This window comes from Nematolebias whitei, chromosome 2 (genome assembly GCF_014905685.2).
Source record: "Nematolebias whitei isolate Nwh7 chromosome 2, NemWhi1, whole genome shotgun sequence".
NCBI classification, from domain to species: domain Eukaryota; kingdom Metazoa; phylum Chordata; class Actinopteri; order Cyprinodontiformes; family Rivulidae; genus Nematolebias; species Nematolebias whitei.
The window spans coordinates 22345330-22363670 of record NC_056499.1 but is presented as its reverse complement, the minus strand read 5'-3'; the positions used below and the strand labels follow the sequence as shown (position 1 = coordinate 22363670).

The 18341-nt window shown below is 37.0% G+C and overlaps 1 protein-coding gene across 1 annotated transcript in view; it reads right to left on the bottom strand.

The window, feature by feature from the left end:
* The window catches only part of LOC119423432 (protein unc-13 homolog C), a gene marked incomplete in the record, with an annotated part of 132231 nt that overhangs the window by 25764 nt on the left and 88126 nt on the right, over positions 1 to 18341 (bottom strand). Inside the window, 4 exon segments of the mRNA XM_037690825.1 lie at positions 2298 to 2375; positions 2580 to 2723; positions 4696 to 4792; positions 8105 to 8231. Coding sequence (XP_037546753.1) covers positions 2298 to 2375; positions 2580 to 2723; positions 4696 to 4792; positions 8105 to 8231 — 446 coding nt within the window.

Sequence of the window (18341 nt, the reverse complement as noted above, 5' to 3'; positions counted from 1 at the left end):
TCCAGCAAAGAAAAGAAAGAAAAAAGTGCATAAACAATAATTTCTTGTTTTACATCTCTTTGAAATGTATTGAAATAGTTTGTGAGCCTTTCATTATCCACTGTGATCTGAAACATGATGCAAAATGTCAAAAGAAAATCCCAAAGTTACCACTAGTGAAATCTATCAATTTTGATTTTCTGACACATCTTCTGTACACAGAAGCAAAGCATGCGTGCAAACAACAGTAGGGAAATACAACACACATCGCAACCAGGAGAGAAATGTCTGCACTGATTGTGTCAGGAGTTATCGATTCTCCGCTCCATAACAAGTTTAACAGATGACAGACATTAATCACGACACTTTTTTATGGAGACCAAGAATAAATCTTCAGAGTTCTCCAAGTCCGACACAGAACATGCATTATCTGCTCTAAAACGTAACAGGGGAGAATACAACTCATCTTAATTAGTATTGTGGTAATGAATAGCACTAATACGATAATCCTGCATCTCAGAGCAGAGGGATGATTGACATCTTTCAAACCTCAAAGCAACCAAATGTCTCTGGGGCAACATGTGCTGCAACTCTCTCTGTTTGATTTATGAGTGAAGTTGTTTAGTAATGATTGGATATTCTCAATCAGATTTTTGTTTTTACTATAGAACACACATAAATGCACAGCACATCATTCATATTTAATGGAAGTGAAATAACATGATAAAGTATTTGATCTAGTAACAAGAGACACGCCACAAGTCAACTGTAAAAACTATAAACACTTGCACATGATGAAGATGCTTAAAAATGAATAAAGGCTACCATGTAAAAATATATATATATATACTTTTATGAACTAAAAACAACTAATTTACTTCCACAAGTGTAGAAGTTAAAAAAAAAAAAAGAAAAACTTTTAGTAAAAAGGTAGATAATCTAAAAGAAAACTATGTGTGGATTACATTACACTTGTTTTCTAACGTGTTGAAAATGCAGCGTTTTGCTGCTAAGGCTTAAACTGAATGCATGGCTCTCTGTTTGCTGACTGTGCATTTAGCTAAGAAGCCTGAGTGACATAAATTTAGTTAATTATATCTGTCTGCTAGGGTCTGCCTGCTTTATCAGCAGATGAACGTGTGAAGCCCAGATTTTTTGTGACCATTGACTGCGCACGCTGACAAATGTGCCATGATAAAAGTTACATTTAAATGAGGGCACCAGAGAAAAGGTGTGGTAACATTAGCAGAAGAAAAACAACAAGAATGTGTGTTTTGAGGAAATAGCATGACAGCAAATTAGCTTATTAAAAAAAAGTGTGTGTGTGTGTGTGTGTGTGTATTCCAGGATCCCAAAGTTATAAAAACTAAATCAAATAGCTGGTAAGAAATGATAATCTTATTTTCTACTTCTTGTCCTTTAAATAGACAACTGACAAATCAACCCAGCATTACCTCATTTTAATTAACACGTTAGGGCCTTGAGATAAACACTGAGATGAAGCTGATCCAAAAGTGGCCTGACTTCATGCTTCTCCCTGCCCACAAGCCCAAATCCTTGTTTCACTTTTTAAACGGCTGACTTTTAAAACATTCAGCAAGAGCCAGTAACCTTGATCTGCTGAGTCCTCTGTCCCTTAACCATAAAATATGTGTACCACAAATTGTGATTGTAGAATAATTTGATTCCATCTCTCCAGCGTCTGAAAGTTTCTGAACCTCTGACTGCAGTTGCTTTTTTACATCATTTGTCTCTTTGGCCCCGTCATAAAAAAAACAAAAAAAAAAAAAACATTTTACATTTTCTTGGGACCAATTGAGACTTAACACTGTAAAGAAACATCTACCAGCTGTGTTCCAACACTGGCTCTTATTGCTTACTTATTCAGCTTCAAAAACCAATGTGAATAATGAGGCCAAACGAAAACTGATAAGTTTAGTCATCAATCAGAATAAACTATTGACAGAGAAAAGGTCAATAATTTGTTCCCATTATCTGGACTGTGAGATGAATAATAGTTTCTCAGTTAGGGACAATGGAAAGGGCTTTATTAAAGAAGGGTCAAAGCTTTTGATCAAACTGAAATCTGAAACAAAATTTCACATTTCATTTGATTATTAAAATCTGATTGTTAAAATCAGGTCTCTCTTGTAAATGAGTCCTCGAGGCTCAGTGGGATTAACCTGTATAAATAAAGGTTAAATGAATATTTATTCCAGGTCTCCACTACAACCACTGATGAAGACAGTATTTATGTACATACTTGGGTAATTTAAACTAAACTTTGCTGAATTTATAGAAAATGTGTGGGCACTTACCACCTTCTCCTTATTCAAATGTGATGGAAAGTCCTTGGAAATGATTGCAGCATATTGCAAAAGAACTTTGTTGATAGTCTGTGGGGAACGATAAGGAGGCAGTTTTATGGTTATATTTTGTTTGCTCTTCTATTATTTACACTTTCTATTATGAAATGTTAATATGAAACACAATAAAAATACCGGTGAGTCAGTTTTGATCAATGACAGACTCTTTAACTGGGAGTTATAAGCAACAGGAGTTATCAGGGTTCATAAATAGGCCACTGCAATAAGCCTGACCTTCGCAAAGCGGCACATGAAGTGAGCCAGAGCCTGTGGGTTTGGGCACTCCAGCTTCTTGATAATCTCAAAACTCTGGTTTAGCTGTGTGAACACATCCACCACCGAACAGGAGAAGAGGGCATGATCTGAGGTTTGCTGAAACTAAAAACAGAAGACAAGATGTACAAGTTTACGCACAAAGATATTTTAAAGTAAAACATATATATACAGTAGTCCCTCGCTACTTCACGGTTTGTTTTTCGCGGACTCGCTCTATCGCGGTTTGTAAAAACAAGATTGGACATGACACACATTTGGCTGATTGATGGATGAGCCGCACGATCAGCATATTATTTTTATTTAAAATAAATTATTTAAAATTATTTAGCACCTCCTGCACCTTTGTGCAGCCCACGCTGCAGGATAAGCTGCCTGCTGCAGCTGATCAGCTGTTCTCCATGCAGAATGGAGAAGTGGGTGTGGCCAAGAGTGCTTGCTGGTGGCTGAGAGCAGAGGAGGCAGGGAGCTGAAATCATGACATTCTGTGTTCTTTTAGATCGTTTAGAAACATTGTTTAGAATATTGCAAGAGTGTGGGATGGGTTTAAAACGCAACTACTACTACTACTTACTACTTGTACTACTATTCCTACTTCACTCGTTTTTCACTTATCGCAGGGCTTCAGAGTACGGATCCCTCACGATAAACAAGGGACTACTTTATATAAAATTTGACAGATTTGTTTCAGCTCGTGCCTCAGAATTGTGTAACTTTATTTAGAGTAGTGGAATAAACATTTAATAAAAATGTATTAACTGTTTGTAATTGTACAAAATACAATATTCCCTTGCTACTTTGCGGTTCGACTTTCGCGGACTCGCTTTTTCGTGGTTTTTCAAAGTAAGAGTGGACATGACACACAATTGGCTCACTGATGGATGAGCCACATGAGCAACATGATTTTTTATTTAAAATGGATTATTTAAATGATTTAGCACCTGCTGCACCTTTGCACAGCCCACAGTGCAGGGAGAAGCTCCCTCCTGTAGCAATGTGGTCATGACCTCCTCTCTGCCACGCCCACATTTCTCCTCCAGCTGCAGCAGCAGCGATTTTCTTCTCTACAATTTAAATACTGCCATATTTAAAAAAAAAACAATTCATGCTGCATTAATTGTTCAATTAAAATATTACAGTATTTAAATTTACATTATTTACACAGGAGGGAGAATGGGAGTGCAACTTGAACTTGGACTACTGTACACCTACTTCACAGTTTTTCACTTATCGCAGTGGGCGTGGTCCCCTAAACCCCGTGATAAACGAGGGACTGTTGTATTCTTATATGTTTAAGTGGATCCTAAAAAAACAAAAAAAGTGTGAATCTTCAACATTTACATTCTGATTTTATATCAAAATAATTTGTTACATTGAATGCATCAAATATATTTAACCAAAAAAAGTACACATTTTTTAGAGAAAATTGAATTTTTTCTTATGTTTACACATTTTATTCATGTGTAACAATTGCATTTTACATGTACAATGTGTTGTTTGTCCTTCTGTGGAGTCTCTTGTTATTTTAAAGCTTTTACTGGAAGCACATAAAAGTTGACTTGATAAAAAAAAGTTTTACTTTTAGCATCAAACCTAAGTGCATTTCAACTTTAGCAAAGAAAATTAAATTATGCATTAAACATCTATTGACAAGCGAGGGGCTAAAAGCTTTGTGTATCATTAAATGCACCAGACAGAACAATATATTCTCTATTTTGGGTAAATTTGAACACACTAGCTAATAAATGTCTACAAATACTGCACTTTTCTTTTCACAAGGCTTTTATATATTTCCTGTCATGTTTTTCTAATATCCCTCTAAATCCCCTCTGCCCCAAATAAAGCATGTTTTACTTCCTGTTTTACATAAATGTTTAATTATTTTTCATTTTTATTCCTGTCTTGTCATATCTCAAGGCAAGATGTGTTTCTGACTGTGCAAAATTCCCTCCTATATCCTCCTCTTCAAGATGTAAAGTCAACCTCGGGAGGCGTTAATAAGAAAGCATTCTTTAAGTGGCGTGGGCAGATAGAAATTAAAGTTACATCCTGAAGAATAATTCAGTGCTATACTCACCCCATCTTTCTTGTCCCTTTCAAGGGCTCCGTTGAGGAAATCCATGGCAACGTCTTCATTCTCATCAAGCCACTGAATGACAAATGGCTCGAACCACCTAACAAAGAAATGTTCTGTCATTGTAGTTAGAGGGTTTTTTTTATGTTTTGGCTGAAGAATAATACACTGCCTAGACCAAAAAAAAGCCCCCCCCCCCCAAAAAAAAGGTCAAACACTAATGTTTCGTTGGACCGCCTTTAGCTTTAATTACAGCATGCATTCGTTGTGGCATTGCTTCGATAAGCTTCTGCAATGTCACAAGATCTATTTCCATCCAGTGATGCATTAATTTTTCACCAAGATCTTGCATTGATAATGACAGATTCTGACCACTGCGCAAAGCCTTCTCCAACACATCCCAGATTTTCTCAATGGGGTTAAGGTGTGGTGGCCAATCCATGTGTGAAGACGATGTCTCATGCTCCCAGAACCACTCTTTCACAATTCAAGCCCGATGAATCCTGGCATTGTCATTATGGAATATGCCTGTGACATCAGAGAAGAATAAATCCATTGATGGAATAACCTAGTCATTCAGTATATTCAGGTAGTCAGCTGAAATGTGCTATATAAAAAAATGTGACTTGACTTGACTTGACTTTGAGCACATACTGTTGCTGAACCTAGACCTGACCAACTGCAGCAACCCCAGATCATATCACGTCCCCAAGGGCTTGTACAGTAGGCACTAAGCATCACTTCATCTGCCTCTCTTCTTACTCTGATGCGCCCGTCACTCTCTGGAACAGGGTAAATCTGGGCTCAACAGACCACATGACCTTCTTCCATTGCTCCAGAGTCTAATCTTTATGCTCCCTAGCAAATTGAAGCTTTTTTTACAGTTAGCCTCACTGATTAGTGGTTTTCTTAAGGCTACACAGCTGTTCAGTCCCAACTTCTTGAGTTCCCTTTGCATTGTGTTTGTGGAAATGATTTTACGTTCACTATTAAACATAGCCCTGAGTGCTATGTTGTTTTTCTTCTATATGATTTCACCAAACGTTTAAGTGATCACCGATCATGATCATACAGAATTTTTTTGGGCCACATTTCTTCCTCGAAGATGATGGGTCCCCACTATCCTTCCAGTTTTTAATAATGGGTTGGACAGTTCTTAACCCAATTTTAGTAGTTTCTGCAATCTCCTTAGATGTTTTCTCTGCTTGATGCCAATAATTTGACCTTTCTCAAACAGACTGACATCTTTTCCACAACCACGCGATACGTCTTTCGACATGGTTGTTTAAGAAATGAGAAGCAACTCATTGCACCAGCTGGGGTTAAATAACTTGTTGCCAGCTGAAAGATAATCACCCATGTAGTAATTATCCAATAGGAGGCTCGTACCTATTTGCTTAGTTAAATCCAAGTGACAACATTTTTTGGCCAGGCAGTGTATGAGCATTAGTCCAACCCTAAGTAAGTCAAAGACCAGAACCTTCTATTTAAAACATACCTGATGATCATCCTAAATGGATTACAGTACACTCACCACTACACAGATATCAGGGTGGTTTTGATTAAGGAAACAGCTCTTGCAGGTCTTTATACTGAGTATCAGTTTGTGAAAAGATTCGATGTTTAAGCTCAGAGGACAAATGAGGCAGCTTCATTTGTTGGCAGAACAATTACGCTGTTCTGATTTGAACTTGGTCATTCCCTTGTTTAATGCTGCGCCTGACTTTGTCGTCAGAACAATGAACGTCTCTTCCAATCTCTGCTCCGGCTGAGGGCAGCACCACTCAGGGGAAAGCCAGTAAATAAGGCGGGTGTGATGACAGAGAAAACACAGACAGACCCTCATGTGTGTGAGAGTTGGTGTGCTTGTATAATCTGCAGGCCATGCCTCGGAAAGAATCAATCTTGCTCGAGATGGTGTTTGAGTGACAGTGTTGGAGATGAGGCAGATGAGTCATTAATCTGATAGACTGGAAGGAAGAGGGCACTGCAGTCCCCTCTTGCATTACGCACGTTTATATTACAGCAATCCTTGCTTTGCTGCACAAAGTTATACATGCAAAGCAAAAAACAATATGCTTTTAAGCCATAAAATGCATCCCATCAATGAACACAAGCAATAATCACCCTGTGTATTGCCATGCAATCACAAACCACTTGCCCATGTGGACAAAAAGGTTTTACAGATTTAATTTTAATACAGCAAAATGATCTAACCTATTGTCCTAATTTTTCTATTGATATTTGCTGATTTTCTTCAGCTGTTGAGTTGTCACTTACATATTTGTTCATGCTGAATGATACATGCAGATTTGGGGGGCAACATACTGTATATATTTAAGAAGCCTTTTCCAGGAAGGGTTTTCTTTTGTTTCTACTGTGTGATGCCAAACGGCACGCTGCACGTAATACAGCATGGCTTAGTAGAAAAAAAAAATAAAAATTGGATGCAAAAATGCTCTGTCAGCAATCCAGGCCGATAGCTAATCCAAATAATTTAACACATTACAATATTAAAAAAAGGAAAGGTTGTGTAATTTAATGCAAGAATTGGGAGATTGTAAACCTTTAATAGAAAAACAACTGTTGACTGTTTCTGACTATCTGCAGGATTCTAATACTGCCAAATCTGTTTCCTGTTTGTCATATGCAATTATGTTTTATGTTAATGTCATTTATTGGATACAGTATCATGGTTTATATTGGTAATTACGATGGTTTGAGAGAGAAGTGAAGGAAGTCACCTTTATGAAGAGATCCATCATTAAACAGGGGTGGAGGCCTCCGTGTCCAATTGTCACCTTCTTACAATTCTGTTATTGATAGTATCTCTCTGTGAATAGCAAGTGGCCATCTGAGCACTAACAATCAGTCGGTAGGCTGACGGTCCTCCTTTATTATGTGAATAGCTAGTTCTGGATGGCAATAACAAACTAGTTGATCCACTATGAGAAGGAGTTACTTATAAGACTGAGTTTGTTGCAGCTCCTCAGACTGACAAAGTCGTTTGGGTTAAAGACAAAACATTACAAGTTTTTTTTTTGTTGTTTTTATTTTCCGTCCAGAGGACTTGACTTAACTTTGTTAGATGATTCATATTAATACAATCAATAGTGTCGTACATTTAAACACATTTGCTGAAACTATTTGAGCAATAGCTAACCATTGTACCCATAATGGAGGTCAGGTTTAATAGACTGTATGTAGCATTAGTTAAACGTATTTAGCACTATTTTTTAGCTTTTTTGTTAAAGCTTTTTATTGAACATGCCTCTTTGCCACAATTTTCTATTAGGGTGTGTTAGCATAGAATCAGTTATAGATTACAAAAATAAGTATGTGTTAAAATGTGTTTATTGTATTTATGTTTCTGTATGCATATTTGTATTTGGAAAAAGAGGAGGCCACTCACAGAGAATACTCAGGTGGAACATCCTTGAAGGCCGGCAGGTCACGTACGTACTCATTATGGAACCATTTGACTTTGAAGTGAAGATTCATGTATTCGGTGCTTTTGCATAGGCGATGCTTTTCATGCTCTGTAATGCAGATTAAAACAAGAGCAGTACACTTTTTAATGATTCAGCATAAAATAAAATGTAACACTTGCAGAAAAAGTCTCATTCTTATAGCCTAACCAGTAAGTCTGTTGCATACGCTGTTCTATGTTAATGTATAAACAATAGATGTGTTCCATGTGCTCTTTTCAACAGCATTCGAAAGATTCACAAGAACAGACAGACACACACTAACAAGTAATAGAAGAATAAATATCCCCATAAACATAATTCATTGAGCTGCAGCAGTTGCCTTTAATTTGACGTTTTAACAGGACCAATAATGTACAGCCTTGAGCTATCAAGCAACAAAGATTGTGTGAACGTGTCCAACTCTCGCTAAAGAAAGCAAGTCATTTAATAACTGCAAGCAAACTGAAGCTAACATGGATCAGAATTCCATATGTGCTGATGTGTCTGCTGAGTCATTTGGTTCCACTCGTTGCACACATTTCAGGACAATTAATCACTTCCGTAGAATCCCCCTGAGAGAAGAAATGTGACGATGATGCAAAGAAGGACAGAGATCAAAGAGATATTAGAAAAAGTGAACAAAGAAGTTACAGGAACAGGTACATCAGATGAAAAGTGGGGAAAATGTGTTGTGCACAAATGAAAATGAAACACTTAGAAGAGGACAAATTCTAGAAGAAAAAAACAAACAAAGAAACCAGTAAGAAAGTTAGAAGAGGGTTTTACAGCAACACAAAGTATCAAACACATAAATTTATCATTACAGCACATATGAGAGGGATATAAATCAAAGACAACTCAGCAGGTTAGACGTGCATACAAAAGAGACTAAAATTCCACAGAGGAGATGAATAAAAGCTTTAAGTGATGACAGCCACTCAAACAGCTTTGTGAAGCTCTACAAGTGCATTAAGGGAAGTGATTATTGTGAAGATTCCCAAGGGTGGGACAATGGAGACTGTAGCTGCCAATCCTCTAAATCTGCTCCATCTCAATCAGTAGAGAGGTTCTGACAATGATCATCAATAGGCTTTATCAAAATAAATTATACACATTAACTAACCTGTATAAATAAGGGTCTAATAAAAAAAAAAAGCTGCACTGACGACTTGACATGTAGGAGGAGATGTATGAAGGCAACAGACCATGAAGTGATTTAAAGATGAAAATGTACCAGTGAGAGAGTCTGTGTGAAGTTAATGATGTCCAGTTAACCAGTGAATACAAAGTGCAGTGATGAGTGTGGCAGTTATAGCCAGTTATGAATATTAGCGCACCGTGATAGACAGCGTCCAACATCTGCAAGGTGCTTGCAGGAGCATTCATGTAAATAATGTCACCATAGTCAATGGAGGGAAGGAAAGTAGCAGCTACAAGGTGTTTCTTAAGTTAGCATTCAGAGTTAGACAAAAACTTTTTCTAAAAAAGAAACCCAATTTTACTTTCAATTTCTTTATCAAGTTTTCAACACGAGGCTTAAAAGAGAGATGCAAATCAACCAAAATACCCAAGTATTTGTAAGAATCGACAAACTCAACAGGACACCATTTTTAGATAAGATAGAATGAAGAACTGCTGGTACCGACTTCCTGTTTGAAAACAACATTTCATTGGTTTTAACGGCATTTAGCACCAGTTTGAAATGGAACAACTCTGACTGGATGATGTCGAATGCAGACTGTAAGAGATGAAAAACCTTAGCAACTGTTCTAGCTCAACAATAAAACAACTATCGTCGGCATAGAAAAGTAAGGATGCATCAGGAATGATCTGACCTACATATGACCTACTGTATGTAGGAGTCTGATTGAAAAGAGTAGAGGATTTAATTATTTATTATTGAAACATCATTTTTGTCAGATCAGTTGGTGCACGTGTCAGTATTAGTCAGTACAGAATAAGATAGATGAGAGTTCAAAAAGGAATAACAAGAATTAGAGCATAGAAACAGGCATAGTCATGGTAGTGGGGTTTTTGTTTTGGTTTATTTTCATTTATAAGTTGATCGTGTTTCTTGGGTTTTACTGGAGTCTAGAATAGTTTTAGTAATTCTGTCAAATGTTATAATAACAACATGGCCACCAGATGTCTGCAGTTGTCTAGCCCTGACACTCACCTTTATATAATTATCAAGTAGCACACCTGCACTCAGCAATCATCCTTCTCAGTGTGTTTATTCCCTGGTTTTCTATTGCAGACTAAAAGCTCAAGACATGGGCGAATAACTCTTTATTTTATAAGTATTGTGGGCCCAAACAGAGAAAACTCCAATACAAAGAGTTCCAGCACTTTACAAAAACAGACTCCTGCTTGTTCCAGATAACACAACATCTAATTACTGTTAGTTTTATTACCAACAGCACACCTTCAGACAAGAAACCTCCATATTTCTTACTTTACTGCACTTATCTAACAAGGACCCCAGAAGGCCATCCCAGAGTTCTGCTAAAAAGTTTTTGTTAAGACATAAACTTTGTAGAGAAACCAGTTACAATCATGATTTGAGTGTGACATCACACGTTTAAATAATATGATAACATATTTCTATAATCATATTTGATCATATTTAGCATTGTCAATCCATTTTCATTAACATTACAACTTGAACACATCCCTTCTGTAATGACTATCACCTAGAAGACGTAGTATGCGTCAAGGAAAAAAGAAGATCTCCAATCAGACCAAGGTGTAGTTCATCAGATTTATTTACAAAGCTTTGGAGAGCAGACCATCATTCACAGAACATGCAAATACAAGATTACACTGTTATCAATGCTCTCATCCACGTGAAACCTGACCTGCTCGAACTTCCTGAACCGGACAAGTTAGTTTTATAGAATAACCTCCAGCCCAGGCCTCAGCTCCTCCCCTCCATGTCTGAGCCATCATCGAAAGGTCCGCTTGCAGACAGGAAGGAGTGGAACTGAGTCGAGGACTCTGCTTGAAGGCGTGTCACTATATCATATCAATATCATATCAATCAGCACTTTAGGATATCAGAAACAACCAGTTCCTTCTGTTCCTCACTAACTAGTCACAGTAAGAGTGATTACATGGGACCATTAATATCCCACATCACAAACATGAGCAGAAGGACATTGCAGAACAGGAGAGTTATTGATCATGAGTGCAAATAATACACATTACACTGACAGTATGTTTCCTTTAAATCAAACACTTAACATATTTTAGATTTAGTGAGAAAGTAACCTTATCCATTTCTCTGAGACAGAACGTCTTTGATCGTCAATGTAATATTTAAAAATATATTTATTATGCAGACTTAGTTTAAAAGAAATAAACCGCATACCAAACTTACTAAATGTCCAGTTGTGAGGGAGAGGGAGACAGACATATTGTTACCTTCTAAACATAAAACCATTTTGAAGAACACTGACAGTTTTGACCATGAGTATTTATTCTGAAGTAAAATAAAACAATTAATGTCTGAGAGAGAGACTGTTAGAGAAGTTTCGGTCAAGGGTCATGAATGTTGTATTGTGTTTTTTTCGGATATGGCTGAGAAACATATTTCTCTTTACCCTGAAATCCTGCTGTCTACCAAAACAATCTCTTATCTCATCCTGGAGGCCGGCTCACTGACTCGCAGTGCCTCGCTGGCGTTGTCGCCATGAGGACATGCCCAAAACATTCTCTTATCTCAACCTGGAGGCCGACTCGCCGGCGGCCATGAATCATGTGTGTGCTGCTGACTGCAGCTGGCTAAGAGGGAACGCCCGGGAACGCCCACTGGACTCTGCTGCTGTTTAAAATCTGCAGATGACTCGATTTGACGCTCATTTCTGTGACATGTTGCATGTATCGGTCTTGAATGGGTCTTTGCAAGTAAATTCAAAAAAGTTAAGACAAAAACAACTGGACTTTGTAACAGAAGACGCTTCACTTATGGACCCCACACTCACTGTTCTTTGAATTGAGAAAGCTTCTCGGACGAGAGGCAAAACGTCTTCTGGTGCAAATAAAGTCCCGTTGTTTTTGTCTTGAGCTTTTTTTAAATTTTCATGTCCTGGATGACTGAGAATCTTCACCAAGTTCACCAGCGTCTGTAAAATGCTGGATAAATATCTTCTCCTTCCATTGAGTGTGGTTCTTTTGGGTAAACAAAGTTACTGAGAGAGACTTTCTTCAACACGGTGTAACAGAGAACTTTGTGCTTTACCCTAAATATAAATTCAGGGTGTTTTGAAATAATGATGATTCATGCATCTCCTGTTACGCCAAAATACAACAAATACATCTCACGGTTGATATCTTGTCTAACTGGTGCATGTTTAATCTAAATAAAACAGGGGTACATAAACAACAGCCCAGTTACCGAAAAACTCAGAGCACAATGTCTTTCTCATCCATTTTCATGTCTTTCTTATCACGAGAAGGAGAGCTATAAAACTAGATTGAACTTTTTGTCATACACACTTCCTCCGCAGGCTGTGTGAAGCATCCTGTGTGACGTGTGTCTGTTTATTACAAGAAAAAAATTCAAAACCCATTTATGAAAACATCGTTTATTTCACCTGTTTCTGTGTTGAGACAATTTAGTGAAGGAAAATCCACCCCAAGATACATCTGAGTTTTTGTCCTGGACCCGTTGCCTCCGCAACCCAACTATGGATATGTGGTACAAGATGGAAACAGAGACATGGGGTATTTTCTGTGTGCCTGGGATTATGTCTTTTTTTTTTTTTTGTCATCACACTGCTAAAGTGTTTATGAGTGTTTATTTTCACCAAATGAAGACTGTGCATATTTTACACATTTATTCATCTGAATGTGGGAATCATCCCATAATGAATGAGGTAATTTTTTGTTTTGTCAAACAACACGAATGACTGACTCAACATATGTGAAGTAAATATGGACTCTGCCTCACCACAATGATGGGTGGAGATAATAGTAGCTTTAATTTTAACTGAACGAAGCGTGTTTAATCTGTGATGCTTCACACCTTCCAAACTAAGAGCTTCTTTAAGGTAGGTGAACATAATCAGTTTTCCCTTGAGTTATTCAGCCTCCCGCGTCATGAATTTTACTGACAACACGACGACGACTCACGCAGTTAATTTTTGCAGTGATCGAAATAATGAAAGTCATGTATCTTTTGGTTTAGGAACTGTTGCAGTTATGCAGAGATTAAAGGATGGGATTGAACATTACATGCAATCAGAAATATTCAAATTGTAAATGAGAACGCACATTTGTGATGCAATCAGCAATAAATCTCAAACTCGTGAGGACAAAGATTCTCGGCATTAACTTCATGTTAGTACTTTTAAAAGACTGAAGTAAATGGGAGTTTAAAGCAGTGGGATAGATTCCATACAGCAAAAATAAAAGCACAACATGCACACACACACACACACACACACACATGGAGGCATTGAAATTCAAACACAAGACACTTCCACCTAACATCAAAGGATTGTTTGAATCTAAAGCTTTTCACCCTGGCTGCCATTTCTTAATTCAGATAAGTGCTTTAGTGCTTACTCTGATAAATAGCACGCCCATCATGCTACTTTCCTCTCTGAGCTCTGAGTGAAATATTTACACACGCATAATTAACAGTATAACTGTCAATGCGATCAAAAGCAGAAAAGAATAATTTACTTTAGAACTGAGAAAACTATGAGTCAGTCAATTTAGGTTTTAGCTGCAGGTCTTTGCTTTAGAGATTGTTGGACTTATCTGAAACAGTACAAGAGCAGGTTGTTTTCAGTCTATTGAAATTCATGTGGAGTTTTTTATTTTTATATATACATATATATATATATATATATATATATATATATATTTTTATATTTGTGTTTGAATGCAATATTCTAAAGCTGTTTTTAAAATAAATCCCTGGTGAAACATTAATTTAGCTGTTTAAAAGAAAAGAATATATAAAATGCAATGATGTCAGATTATGTGCCTATTTTCTTTAAAATTAATGTAATGGAAGGTAAAGTTTAAACCAAGTGTAGACATGCAGGAGAAAATTTGATGGTAAAATAAAATTAAAGTTTAAAATTTATTAACAAAAATAATAATAAAAGGCTGACGTGGCAGCAAAAACATTTACATAAATCCAGAGTAGGGAAAACACAGAGGAACAGAGCACGGACGGCTGTGAGAAGCACAATCCACAGACAAGTTGGAAACACAACGACGCTGAACTTAAAGGGACACTAACGAGACACAACGATGAACACCTGGGGGAAGACAACGAGGAACAGGTGAGAGTGGCAGGAGCTGACTACATGGGGGAAACCACACTTGGAAGGCTCAACATATGACACAAGAAAACAGACGAAAACACAAGTAGCTCAAAACCTAAAGAACACAAAACTAATGAAACACAGATTCTCACAGAAGTAGATGTGATTGTGGATTGGATTCACCTGTTCAGAGGGAGCAGGTGGTTAATACACTGAATACAGGTCTCAAACTGGTACTAAATGCTGATAAAACCAATGGGATGTTGTTTTCAAACAGGGAGTCAGTACCAGCAGTTCTTCCTTCTATCTTATCTACGAATGGTGTTCCTGCTGAGTTTGTCGATTCTTACAAATACTTGGGTATCTTGGTCGAAGTGCATCTCTCTTGTAAGCTTCGTCAAAAACTTGGTAAAGAAATTGAAATTAAAACTGGGTTTCTTTTTTCAGAAATAGATCCTGTCTAACTCTGAATGTTAAGAAACACCTTGTAACTGTTACATTCTTTCCCTCCATTGACTGTGGTGGCATCATTTACATGAACCCTCCTACAAGCACCTTGCAGATGTTGGACGTTGTCTGTCACGGTGCGCTAAGATTCATAACTGGCTGTAACTACCGTACCCATCACTCTACTCTGTATTCATTGGTCAGCTGGTCATCGTTATCTTCACGCAGCCTTTCTCACTGGTACATTTTCATCTTTAAATCACTTCTTGGTCTGCTGCCTTCGTATATCTCCTCCTACATGTCATGTCGTCAGTGCAGCTACAGCGTGCGCTCCTAAGACATCATTACCTGCAGTGTCCATTCAGTTCATGTTCATGGCAAAAATCAATGCAGACATGGTCCTGTTTTTAGTATTTGACATTGTTTTATAATGTAGAATTTTCTTTATTTTGTTTTATGTCACTTCTTTTGTATACTTTTCATTTTATATGCTTTCATAAGAATGTTTGTTGTTGTGTGTACCTCATTTATAGTTTTGTTTGAAACAGGTCTCTCCTCTAAATGAGTCCTCGTGACTCGTGACCTGTATAAATAAAGGTTGAATGAACAGACTGTTTGGAATTCACTGTGGCAGTGCCACTTTAATAACCAAGTCGTCACTGCAAGGCAGCTTTACGTGTACATATTGGACACATACACACGTGCACGTGGCATCACACTACATTAAGCTTACTGCAGCAGGATATGACAAACTGTTGCGCACTGGTAGCTGCCTGAAGTCTCAAACTAAAGAAAACAGATGGAAGTCAGTCGCAAGGCAGAATGTAAAGGTCAGTAGGTGTTTTGTTTGCTGCTATCAGTCAGTTCATTTATTATAAACAGAAACAGGATGGAGACAAGGGGGAGATCAATATTTGTTTAAACAGAATCAGATAAATAGGTTTGCTGCTGCAACACTTGTGAATGCTTGGTTTTACGCCTGCTCTTTATTTTGGCTGTTTTTATTGGAGGTTTCAAACTAAAAGTAAGGTGTGTTCCAATAAAGACTTTAGAGGGATTCATAAAAAATTGAAACCTTCAAAGTGTCTAAATATTTTATGTAACCTAAATAAAGTTCTGTCTACTAAACACATATTTCTTGCTTGCAAGCAGAATTTAAAGAAAACTGTGCTGCTTTAGTAAAGGTCAGGTTTACATTTATTAAATCCAAACTAATTTAAACAGCATAAATGGAATCTGTGTAAATAATGTATTAGCTATTAAAAATTAATTAATATAAGTTATAGAGCTGTACATTATGTTGGACAAGGAGTCCCTAGAGACAGGTTTTTGTGAATATTCTAAATTTGAGATATAAAGCCAGAAGCATCTTCATTTTACGTAAAACATTTATACTTCAAATTATTTTGGTGTAAGAGCCACAAAGATTATTTTATTTCTTTAGAAATTGGAAACGTAGAAGGGCTAAGAGTGACTCTGAGCATAATTTGAATCACAGCACTAGGAGATGATTTTTCCATTTGCTGGGCCAAATATGACGGCTGAATATAGGAGAGTCTGAAGAAATGAGGCCCTAAGGAGCCGTTTTAAAAATCACTGCAATAAAACCCACCGAGGCTGCACCTGACTGTGCAATGAAACCAAAATTGGTTTTCAATGTTTTATATCTAAAATTTCATTTGGAAATGTTGGAAGTAACAGACGTTCCTGCTGGTTTAAAACAACTAGTGGCCAACTATGAATTATTGAAGAATTTCACGTCCTTGACAGTAATTATTTCATAAGCTGAGGTGCAGAGACTTTCAAATCAGAAATCTGCCATTTTACATGGAAAGTCCATTTATATTTATGGATGCTTCTGTGCTGATTTATGTAAATCCAGGCTCTGGAGAGCTCCTGGTGGTTTACACAAACTATCACATTGAAAATATATGTATTAGGAAAGAGATTAATTGTGCAAAGCATGCAAAAGTTTTAACATGTGCAACTAGAAGCATTAAAAATAAAGCCAGCAGAACTACTATGCTTTGTCATTGCAAGTTATCTTGTTCTATGCATTTTATGAATGATCCACAAGTTTGCAAGGTAGCAATTTTGTTCATTCAACCTTTATTTAAACAGGTTAGTCCCGTTGAGCCGCGAGGACTCATTTACAAGAGAGACCTGGATTTTAACAAAGAGTGATGACAACAGTGGATAACAATGACAACAACAGACATTCACAAGTGATTCATACAATTTTATTTTATTTTTTACAATTGAAAACTAAATGATAATTAAAAGAAGACAGAAACGTAGCAAAAAAACATATACATTACGAGGCAGTGTAGAAAACTAAAAACAGGAGCATGTCTGCATTAGTTCTTGCCAGGAACTTAACAGATGTTTAAAGCTACTTAGAGAGGTCAAGGTTGAGATCTTCAGATATTTTTGCAAGATATTCCAGGAAACAGGAGCGGAGTAGGAGAAGTCCATTTTGCCTAGTTCAGTCCGCACTGAGGGAACACTGCAGGTAATAATGTCCTGAGAGTGCACGCTATAGCTGCACTCACGTAGTGACATGTAGGAGGAGATGTATGAAGACAGCAGACCAAGAAGTGATTTAAAGATGAAAATGTACCAGTGAGAGAGTCTGCATGAGGTAATAAGTACAGCAATAAGTACAACATTGGCATGCAAGCAAAGAGATTCAAGAAAATGTCTGAAGGTCTATGTAATGTAAAATCTGGCTGTTATTTCTCATCTATTTTGATCACTAGATACTGATGACATAAGAAAGAATCATAGTCATTATTGTGTTTGCTCAAGTCATTGAACTGTGGCTGCCATACTGAATAGTAAAATAAATAAATAAGTAAATAAAATAAAATTCCAAATTCCACAGAGGGCTGGTTTGAAACAGATCAAGGAGGTGCTATTTATAAGACAGATCTGGGTTAGCAGGCCTCAGACTGATGAAGTCTTTCGGATGAAAGATGAAATGTTTACCCCCCAAACTGTCCATATGACATTATTCAACCCATTCTTTGTGTGTCATCTTGAATAGTTTTCTCCAAGCAAAAACCAGTTGTAGATGTGCATCCAGTGAATGCTTTATTTCATTAAAATGTGTCAGTGGTTCATGAGATATTTTGCTAACAGACACAAACACAAAAGATTTGACACAATAAATAGACTAAATAAACACAAACAGATTCAGGAAGTACTTTGTCCCTCCAGCCACCAGACTGTTCATCTCCTCCCCATACAGTAAAAATAGAGCCTTGTAAATCTGAAGTACCCCAGACACTTGTGTATGTATGTTTACATGTACATATGCATATGTTTATACAAGTATATTTATGCTTAGCTGTGTATGAATGTATGTATGTATGTATGCTTTGAATTTCTTCCTAGAATTAATAATCTATCTATCTATCTATCTATCTATCTATCTATCTATCTATCTATC